At 48.5% G+C, this 10,995-nt stretch overlaps 1 protein-coding gene and 1 non-coding gene across 2 annotated transcripts; one reads left to right on the top strand and one right to left on the bottom strand.

Moving 5' to 3' along the window:
* Window positions 1-5,806: 5,806 nt before the first annotated feature.
* On the bottom strand, window positions 5,807-10,198 carry LOC135898694 (very long chain fatty acid elongase AAEL008004-like). The gene has a single exon (XM_065427791.1). The coding sequence runs from the start codon at window positions 9,452-9,454 to the stop codon at window positions 8,582-8,584; it is 873 nt and encodes a 290-aa protein (XP_065283863.1). The 5' UTR covers window positions 9,455-10,198; the 3' UTR covers window positions 5,807-8,581.
* TRNAP-GGG (transfer RNA proline (anticodon GGG)) lies at window positions 6,851-6,926 on the top strand. The gene has a single exon. It is a non-coding gene; the product is annotated as a tRNA-Pro (tRNA).
* Window positions 10,199-10,995: the final 797 nt, after the last annotated feature.

Below are 10,995 nucleotides of genomic sequence, written 5' to 3'. Positions count from 1 at the left end.
TTATAGGCGCTTATGGCATACTTCCCCGAAGACCTATAAGGAGGAACTTTAATGGCCCTCCGGAGCACGTTGTAGGCATTACATCGTTTGACGATGGCTGAGTACATCTTCCCACGCTTATACGTGCAGCCCACGACAGCTGCTTGGACTGTTCCCACGCGGGATCCGTACAAGGATAAAACCATCGAAGCAAAGCGTTGCTGTCTGCAATGTTTCTTCTGTTGTTTATTCCTTGCACGGCTTCTGAATGAGCCTCAGCCGCCGCGACAGCCCATGCAGTGGCTTTGGCATTGCTCCGCGGAGCACGAAGTCGCGGGTGCGATCCCGTCAGTGACGGCCACATTTCGATGGGGTCAAATGCAGAAGCGCTCGCGTGCTGTAGATTGGATGCGCGGTAAAGAACCTTGCAGGTGGTCGAAATTAATCCAGAGCTCCCCAATGTACGACGTGTTTTATAATCAGATTGCGTTGTTGGTACGTAAGACCCCACAGCCTAATTTTTTTTTAATGAACCTCGTCGGGCGATACAAAGAACGTAGGATGAAACAATCTTTGAAGAATAAACTCTGAGGTTATCCACACATACACAAGCACACATCGTGAATGTGGTGATTAAAGTCGGGGGAGAAACACAGCATGCCCACATCCAACGTGCATCGTCATGCGTGCTAGAAGCTCCCCATTGCGCCCTCGTAATTAAATCGTCATCAGATGTACTTGAACACAAGCGCCGTAAGCAGGCTGCTATATAGCGCCTCCCAGCGTCTCTCGGCGCCTTTCCCTGTGTTACCTTGTCATGCTGAATGCGAAATAGGTAACAAGATAGCAAGCGTGAAACTTCCACATCATGAAATCGCCGCATCTTCTAGACATCTTCGCTTCCTCTCCTTTTTCTTTCTTTCTTTTTTTACTTCAAGTGTACTGTGTCGTGTAACTTGACATGCTGAAACCGAGACTTCTTTATAGGTTATGCGTGGCCCCCAGAAAGACTCTGAGAGTAACGGTGTCAGCGCACGTATATCGGAGGCCACCGCAGGCACGCTGAGCGCATCGCAAAGGCGAGAAGATGGCGGTGTCCGTGTCGAGCTCCCTCCTGATGTCGCCGTAAATGAGTTCACAGCCAGAGGAATCGCCGAACTGTTATGATTTTTTTTATTTAGTGAAGCTTTCTTTGCGAACCCTACATGACCTTCCCGACCACGGCGGGGTGCTGCTGTCGTGCCCACTATAAAGCCCCTCAATCTCCCAAAGTAGCGCCATTCACTTCTCTCCTCCTCCGCTCGGCGCGGCCTCGACGGTGGCGCCGCCGGCAGTGGGCCTGCCGTAGCAGACGACGGCTAACACGCTACGGGAGGAAATCCGCGGAAAAGTTCGTTCGAGTCCTGCGGAGCAGTTTTTTCAATCTAGATCTTGCTTTGTCAGTCGGTAACTGGCCTTAAGAATGTCGTGTCGGATTTGCGGAAGAAATAGAGAAAAGCACCATTATTCAAGGCGTATTTAAGGCGTAAAGCGCGCGCACGTTGAAAGTTCGTGTTGCTGAAACACGACACAAGCACGCGGTGTGCTCAGACACGCGAGTAATTACCAGAGTTTCAGGTTTTGACAGCGCGAAAGTATGTGCACGTGGTTTCGTAGGTTAATTTACGTACCTGCAGGATGCTTTTGTTCGGCCGGCGCGTGAGAGATTCCGACTGTCTGCGGTCAGCAATGCCTGGCAGCAGGGCCGTTTCTGTTCCGCGCCTTTTACAGATGTACGTAGCTCATGCACAGGTTGTGGTGGCCATGAGCAACGTTTTCACACATAGGCGGTATAGATAATTTTAACAACTTACCAGCATATGAAATCGTTATTTATTTATTACAGTGCAAATGGTTAGAATTTGATAGAAAAGAAAGAAGGAACTTGATGGGACAACTGGAAAGAGGTTCAGAAAATAATTATCCCCCTCCCTCATTGGCACCAGCAACACTTTTGTTGAAGTGCTAATTTTATCTCTGTATACTACGTGCGTCTGTATTCTTTTGCGTTGTAAGTTTTCACAAGGAAGCAGTGTTGCGTTAACTGGAACAGTCAAGGCACACAAGACAGAAGAAAAGTTGATTCTTGGGTTTTACATCCCAACACCACGATCTCATAAGGCACGCCATAATGGGGGCTCTGGATTAATTTTTTTTGCAGCTGGGGTTCTTTAACGCACCCCCAATGCACTGGACACGGGCCCGTTTTGACACGGGCGTCAAAAGAAGAGGTTGGAGGAGCCGTGTCACTTAACAAAGCCGCGCGTTCTTTGCCACTTGCTCGAAGTCAGCCCGCCCGATCTTGTGAATCCACACTTTTCTTCGTTTTGCGTTGCGCCCGGCGGATGGTAAAACAAAAAGCTTTTTGCCGTCACTGGGTCTGTTGTGGCAACCGTAGGCGCAGCAGCACGGCATCGCAATTAAGCACTCGGCCCTAACACATTGTATAAAACTACCGCGCTCCTTCAAACCGCCTGCCGTACTTCGTCGCGGAGGCCCAAAAATGGGGGTCGCAGGCCCAAGATTGGGGGTCGCAGCGCGCTGGAAAGAAAAGATATACAAAAGCGCGGCGCCTGCTCTGCGCCGGAAAGAAAAAAATATACAAAAGCGCGGGGCCCGCTTTCACGTGACACAGATTGGCCAATGGGGGAGCGGAGGAGGCTGGGGCGACAGGAGGAGTGGAGGAGGAAGCGCCTGGGTGAGCGGGGTGGCGGAAAGATCTAAGAATGGCGCTACTTTTGGAAAATTGAGGGGCTTTAGCCCACTAGCTCACACGCAGGACAGCACTACCATCTTTGCTGCCCTTACGGGTGTCGTGGCTGACGGCCTTGTTTTCTACGGAATTACGCAGTCATCTTTATGCAATGATGCCCAAATTTTCTCATTGCAACAAATATGCGTCATAAAGAACACAATTCCTTTAATGAAGCGAACCTCCCTACGCATATTTTCCTGGGATTTTGGGTTTGGTCCATCGACTTGTCCATCTTTCGTTGAGTGAAGCGCAGTTTACTGCTGCTCTGCCCCCAGGATAGGCCAGCTCGATTTATGGCGCCGAACCGGGATGCAGTGGGCTGCTGTAGCCACGCGCTGCAAAGAGGCCACCTCGTGCCGTCTTTACTGGCAGGCAGGTGATCGCTACGGTGAAAAACGCAGTGGGGAATATTATCAACTGCACGGCACTTACATACCCGCCGCGCTGGCTTAGCGGCTATGATGTTGCGCTGCTAAGCACGAGATCGCGTGATCGAATCCTGGCGGCGACGGCCCCATTTTGATGGGGGCGAAACGCAAGACACGCCCGTGTTCCGTCAATTGGGGTCACGTCCAAGATCCCCTGATGGTCAAAACTTAGCCGGAGTCCTCCACTACGACGTGCGCCTCGCAATCAAATTGTGGTTTTGGCACGGAACACCCCATCATTCTGTGGCACTTATTTAACCGAATCACGAAAGCTTCTCTTCTCAGATTCCAACATGCGGTTTAATTGGATCTCCATAATATTTTTATCGCACGTGGGGTAAAGCCAGAGCGGGGTTTCCTCACGGCTCTAACATTATAGGACACCGCTTCGGCATGCCGCGTGCAATCAAAGATCCGTGGGGCTTTGCTGCTTCCTTAATAAGCACCATAAGTCGCGGCCACGAAGAAAGAAAAAATTGTTGGCACATGCATGCTGCAACGTGACAGCCTCTTCACTTAAGGTGAAAACAACAACATGCGTTTTCCTTCTACGATCTTAGCCAATACCTGGAATACTAGCCAACCATATCGCCCTCAGACTTCCTGTAACAGAAGGGCTGCGTTGCGATGAAGGTCAAATTAAATCCCGGGTATAATACCACGAAGCAAATCAAGTCTAGAAAAAGACATTCATATTAACTCGTTTATAAAGCCGACACTTGTGGGCAGCAAAACAAGGAAGGCGCGGGTTTACAGTTGAAGCAGTGATGAACGCGCTGGCACAACCGACTTCAGAAACAGTGATGCTGGTCTGTCGATATCGTCAAGGAATGCCGCGTAGAATACCATACAAAAAGTGGGGAAAGAATAGATAATGCAGGACACTGCCTGCCATGTTTCGGTTTTACAGGACAAAAAATGCGAGCAGTGCCTGACACAGTTTTGCACATAACGAAATCTTATCGGGGATGCCCTTAAAATCTTGCACTGTGCTGTTTCATTTCAGCTTACGCGTGGCTGCGCGCGTTCTTTGTGCCCACAAGTTTTGTTTCCCCAAATAAGAATTAAACGGTATCTTCCTGTATGTCGGCATATATCCACGCGGCTGATTTCGTTACTAGTATTCTTCCTCGTTTCTTCTTTTTTTCTTCTTTTTTTGTGCTTAACTGCGACAGTGTTAACGGTTAGATGCTGTGGTCCCTGTTGTCCGGCTCTTTTATCAGCTTTGCCTTCTCGGATTCCAACAAATGTGCGGTCGAGATTTCGACGCGATAACCACAGCACGATAGCGCAACCTTTGCGCAGGCTAATTGGTGCTCAGTTTCGTACCCACCACAAGCTTTTGGAACTTTGGCGCCTACGCATGTATTTCGGACGCCACTGAAGACAGTACTGCAGCGTAGTACAAAGGCGAGGTTTCGCGCATCTCAAGTTCTCAATGAAGAAGTGGTTCTTTAGATGATGACCTTGTCCACTGAAACCGCTTGCAGCCTACGTTGTTGTAAATAAGTTATGAATTGAAGGATTCGCCAAAGTCTGTTGACTCAATTTTATTTTCTTTGCACCCTTGCTTCTTTAGATACAATTCCATCGCAAAGTGATCCGCGCGCTTTTGCAAACTACGAGCTCTCGCTGTTCGCAGCCGCACAAATATTCGCGGGAGGCTTGTTAAATGCATTATAGTCTTCCTCCCAATTACTGCCCCCGTGCGCCTGAACTTGAGAGTCCAAGTACGCTGGTACGAATTCTGTTGTAGGCTGATTACGGAGCGTATCAAAATAGCGTCTGTAAGAAATCAGTGCAAGCACTTTACTCCAGACGCCGCTTGTTTCAAATCACTGTCACGGTAAAAAAAAAAAAAAAAGTGGTGGAGGGGGGGGGGGGGGGTCAGGGGTTATTCCCTTCCACCAGTACAAGAAGTCAAGAACTGGGCTAGAATACATACCAGTAATTTTTTCCCTTGAACGTCTCGCGAGAAGAACGACCTCGTTCTGCGCAACGTCCATCTGCCTCTCAGATAGTTTCCCTGATGATCTCGGATTGAACCTTTACGTTTTCTTTCTGAATGCTTAAGTGTTTTCTTTCAGCAAATGCTTAACAAAAGATCCGCGAAGTGACGTCGCAAGGAACGCATACTTCACTAAGCTAAATCATCAGCAAGACCCCTAACTAAGTATTCCAAATGTTGTCGGACACAATTCTCATTCGCCCAAAGTGGTTTAAGTTTTCTTTTGCAGAGGGATCAGTGTAAACCGCCATTCGTTGCCGACAGCGGGTTACAATCTCATTTCGATAGAGTTTCTGTTCCTGCAGATAACGCAGGTTTCCCCAACTGAAATCGACCGGATGCGGCCAGTTACACCCAAATGTCTGCTGCATGCAAAGCAGTCATAACGGGTGCTGGCTCAGCAATATACCCTCTACGACCACTGTTCGAAAGAAGACTGTAGTTGTAGTTGCACCACTTTGACTTGATTTGATTCACGCATTGTTTACTGCACCTAGGCAGTGCACTCTTTATAGCTAGCCCTTAAACATGAATCACGTAGTCTGTTTTGCGTGGACATTCTTTATTCTCTCTCTCTTTTTTTTTTAGCAATGTGCTTCCAGGCTGCCTCTTCTTGGTACTTCTGAAAGACTTCCACGGCGCTTCATGTTGAGCGACCACTTACTCGGTCTGACAGAGCAGATAATTGGACAATGCGTTCAGCTTGTTTGTAACATGGCTGATGATTTGTTTATTGTAACATTGGAAATGTTGTCTACAAGTATGTCATCACTGGCTTCTTCACAAAGTTGAATTGTTATGTGCATGAAAGCATGATGTGAGGTGAAGTGGGTACCTTGCAGCCATCAAGTTGTGCGGCCTAAAAACGACATGAAGAAATTAAAAATATGGCATTTCCCGCATAGTCTGAGATAGGGACCGAAGAAAACAGCATTACAGCGTACACATACACTAACTTACCTAAATACATATACACTAAATATGATAACAAAAAGAGAAAGAGAAGAAAAGGCTCTGCACACTTTCACGATATCGCATGAAAAACATTACAACATCATCAAAGGGGAATATACACAGAAGAAATCACTCTAGCAATACGTGCAAAGAGAACAGCAATTTCTAACGTACAAAAACTAACAAAACTGTAATATAAGGAGGTTATCAACAAGAGCAAAAAATAAAGGCAGATCAAATTTATCTGGCATGCAGGAATCGCCTGTGCACAGCGAAGTTTCAAAGCACTGCAATCTTCTCCTGGCGTTTTTTCCAACGCAAAGTGATTCTCCTAACTTGTTCCGTGTAGTACCTGTACTGTAGCTGTACTGTGTACCGAGATCGGTAATCGTGGTGCATGCGTGCCCAGCAGCATGGCTCATTAAGGTGTCTCTCGTCTTACGAACGCTCACGTTCAGTCGTGTGTTAACCTCCTTGAAGATTATTTGGAATCAGAATTTTTTTTTTACGCAGAAGTGGCCCCGTATGAACAATAATTTTTAGGCGTAGTTGTTTGACTGTGAATAAAGGGGAAATTCAGACATCCACCCGTTCGTAGCAATTGCTACAAAGGAAACTTATACGTCAAACTATTGCCTTTGCTTCGTGTTGTTGACAAATTCGACTTCGCCCTGCCATCTGCTAGCCGCCTGGTTAGCTCAGATGGTAGAGCGGCTGCCCCGGGAAGGCGGTGGTCCCGGGTTCGAGTCCCGGACCAGGACCAATTTTTCTTCAACTTGAGGCTTTTCTTTCGAGGAACCCGTTTGGGTTTCCTTTGTAGCAATTGCTACGAACCGGGGTGGATGTCTGATTTTCCCTTTATTCATTACTTCTCTCCACCTTGCGGGTTTCCGCAGAACTACTACGTAAAACTATTGTTTGACTGTGTTCCCATTTTCTTACCAAAATATAATGATGGATGGAAACGGATGTCCGTCCGCTGTGAATATGACTAATATAAACGGATGCCATATTATCATTGCTTTTTCTCTCCGATAACACAATGCTTTAACCATGCCGTATTACGGAACGAAAAAGGACCTCGCCGTGCCACACGGTACTTCCGTCTGGCAAAGGCAGACGTGTTACTTTCGTCATGCAGCTATCAAAGCGTGGTTGGAGTTTTATCCAAACAACCGTATCGGTGCGGTATTTTTAGATATGCACATTTTCGCACCCTCAATAACCAGCTGTGTTCTTATCACAAATAACGACGACATCCGCACTAATTTTGATATCGTGGTTACTTTTCATCAGGTTAAAGGTATATCATCGATCAGAGTAAACGCTGATGCAGCTATATATGATTGCCCGCAGGGCCAGTCCTCCTGTTACAATCATATAAGGTGTCACTTCATCTCGCAGTAACTTGAAAAGTTTACCAAGTGATGGTGGCTTTAGAGCTTATGAATAAAAGACTCAAAACCAAGAATGGCCGTCCCCATTACCAGATCACAATGGTTGTCATTTGGACGTTAAAATGCTCACCTTCTTTAGTTTGCTACGAGTAAGTTTACGGCTGAATAATGCACCTGAGCAGTGGTACAACCATTGCACGCTTGAAGCTACTACGTCAGCGTCAAATTGAAGCCGGGATCATACACACACACACACACATACACAAAAAAAAGACGGTTTACGAAGACGCACTAGTGGCAATCCGCCTTGCAGGAAGCGATATGTTTCCCCGCAAAGCGTACTCACATCCGACTTCGTGACCGTGAAACTCATGAGGGTGCACGCAACGCGCCACTGAGCCGGGCCACCAAAGAAGGAAAACCAAAACTAGGTCACACGGTCAGGAGGCGGTCGGTGATGGAAACGATTTCGGAGCGGAAGAATGCACTGGTTCTCGTTTTGGTCCACTATTTCGTAAGACTCAACAAACGTGTCGAGCGATGGGGGCATTTATTGGTTTCTTCTTTTTTTTTCTTTTTTTTCATTTCACATGCACAACACTAGTGACATCATATCACCATGTTGTAGTACGTCGACACGACAAAGCACAGGCCAAACGCGAAATGTGACGGCAGAGAAATGGCCAGGGAAAATAATGAGGTGAAAAGTTCAGTAAGGCAATCTCAGAAGTAGTCACCAGCATCACTTTACACAAACAATGCCAACAACGTGTGTTCCCACTTCCATCCTACAACAGACATTATCATCTAAGACAAACAGCGTTGTGACCAGCTCTACAAGAGGGCTAGTTAAAGTTCGTCGTCCTTTTCCAACTGTCATCAGAACTAGCGCACACAAGGTCAACAAGGTATTTCTTTCCTACGCAGTGCTTACATCATACACTCCACTCAAATTAAGGTATTGAAGAAAAGAAAAGCAATGATAATGAATTCCCTGGTGGCGAATTTCTTTAAAAAACTTCTACTGGACTTTTGTCGTCTTAGACTCGGACAAGCCTAAACTTCCCTGCGCGTTGCAGACCGTTTGGAAGCCCTTCCTAGAGCTGCGGATGTAGACCTTGAAGTAAAACTGGAAGAACAGGTAGAGAAACAGTGCTCCCTGAGGCATGGCGAGGTACACGTACAGCTTGGGGTATCCGCAGTCGTAGAAAAGTGGTATGGAGCCGTGCACCATGGCTACAATGAACTGCGTGATCTGAAGGAGGGTCAGGTAACGCTTCCACCAGAGGTACTTCTGCGCCTTGGGTCCGATGGACGAGAGAAAATAGTAGGTGTACATTACCACGTGCACGAACGTGTTGAGCGCTATGATGAAAGAGATGTGGCCATCGGTGCCTATTCGGGTCCAAAACCAGCAGTCGAGCACGACCAGCGAGTGGTGGACGACGTGAAGCGTCGACACCTGGTTGAACTTCTTGCGGAGCACAAAGAAGATCGTGTCCAGAAAGTCGAGCAACCGTAGAATGCGCAGCCACCAGTAGACGTCGAGCAACTCGACGGCCTTCGGGGCGGTGGAAAAGTCGAGGCCCTGGCAGAAAAGACTGTAGCCACCGCCGATGTACGTTAGTCGCAGGATTGCGACTAGGAACCACGCGCTGCATGCGACCATGAAGGCGTTGTACACTAGAATAACGTAGCGCAGGTTGAATGGCTCACGACCTTTCATGTAGCGTGGACCCCACACCTTGACGAAGTAGAGGTAGAGGCCGACGCTCCAAAGCACGATGGAAGGGTACTTCACCATTATCCAGTCTTTCGTCCGCGGGTCCTGAGGTAGGTGCAGGTAGACGCTGAGAAAGTCGGTGTACAGCGGCTCGGTGGTCATGTTGTCCATCTCAGTTGGCGATCCGCTGCTCTTGGTAGAAATGTGGAGACAAGTGGCGAGTGGTTTGGATGAACTAAGCGCTTGCTTACTCGCGCACCGGACCCAAGTCCACTTCTGATGATCAAAGTCACGTAGCGCACGTAAAAACACACACACTCAATCCCTCTGCCAAACGTAATGAGGACCGCGACCAATCAGACAATCCTTTCGGCGGAGAACGGCTCTCCGAAGGGAACGCTATGCTAACGACCAGGAAACTATCGTACTCGTTCAAGGACAAGCGCACCGGCGTTCGCGGGATTTTTTCTTCCTCCAGCTTTCGGATGCGGTCTCCGTCGGCTCCAGAATGCTACGTCGAGGTGAGAGCGGGGGGCAGGAAACGCTCTTACATGGCCTCGGGCATTGTGTGATCGCAATAACACATTTTTTTTCGTCTCGAGGCCAGAGGTGAATTCGACGACGTTGGGAGCCCTCTTTCAGATGGCGTCGATGCTGCGGCTGGGTTGCCGAAAGAAAGCGGCGCGGATCCTACACTGCGGCGACTGTCACTCGTGGACGCCAAGGAGCAACACTGCAGTTGGCATAGCAGTGGTGCACACACGCCTAGAAGAGCACTAAAGCGAGCGGCTGCAGTGCGTGGTTGAGGAGGAAGAGCGGCAAACGGCGTACCAGTGCAGCAACCGAGTTTTTGGAAGGCGGAACCGTTCCGGATGGCCCGGCTGGTTTCGTCCCCTCCCCGTCACTGCCCTCACTCCTCACATCCCATCTTTGTTTTCTTTTTTAGCTTCGACCGTGACCTCCTCGTGTGCCGCTTCCACCAGCTGAGAGGAGGGGACGCCAGGTAAGCGATGTAAGTGCGAGAGAGAACGGGAGGCGCTGGCCGGGGGCACTGTAGTTCGCCTCTACACCGGCGTCGCCGGCCGTAAAGCCCAGATTCGGCGTCTGCTTTGCCCAGGGCTGTTTCGTCATTTTCTGTGTCACTGTTTCCTCTGCGATCACGGTTGCCGCGTGTAACGATGGTAGAGCTCTATTTTAAGGCTGGCTGTCGGCCTCTTCGAAACAAGCCATTCTCACGCAGCCGTCGAAGATGAAATCCCCTGCTGCTTTGAGCTACATGAGCGCAGTAATCTTTCAAAGCTATGATACCGGTTTTCTCAGCGACAGAGTACTGTCGTTAGGAGCTGTGTGCTTTGTGCTGAACATAATGCCTGAAGGCAGGCTGCATACTGAGTGTTGCAACGAGCATCTGCGATCTCTAGGACTGCAAAGGTAACTAGCGGAAATACGTAGCCAAGGACAGGCTTTGCGTCACCTCTGCGCCTGGAACGAAGATGTTCTGAGCTTATAAAGAAGAACCTTGCACCTGTAGGCCAGGGATTCATAAGTAAGAGAGAAATAAAGGGAAAAGCAGGGAGGTGAATCAGATGGTAATATCGGTTTTGCTACCCCACTCAATGGGGAAAATAGTGGCATAATATATCAATGAAGAGAGAGAGCACGCCAACACGGTGACCACAACTCTAGTGCGAAACGAGAAGAAAATATATGCA

This window comes from Dermacentor albipictus, chromosome 3, assembly GCF_038994185.2.
Source record: "Dermacentor albipictus isolate Rhodes 1998 colony chromosome 3, USDA_Dalb.pri_finalv2, whole genome shotgun sequence".
In the NCBI taxonomy this organism is placed as follows: domain Eukaryota; kingdom Metazoa; phylum Arthropoda; class Arachnida; order Ixodida; family Ixodidae; genus Dermacentor; species Dermacentor albipictus.
Note: the sequence above shows the minus strand (reverse complement) of the source record. Positions and strands in the feature narration are given on the sequence as shown.

Coding starts and splice junctions, on each gene's coding strand:
- LOC135898694 (XM_065427791.1), bottom strand. CDS start 9,454: ATGGACAACATGACCACCGAGCCGCTGTACACCGACTTTCTCAGCGTC.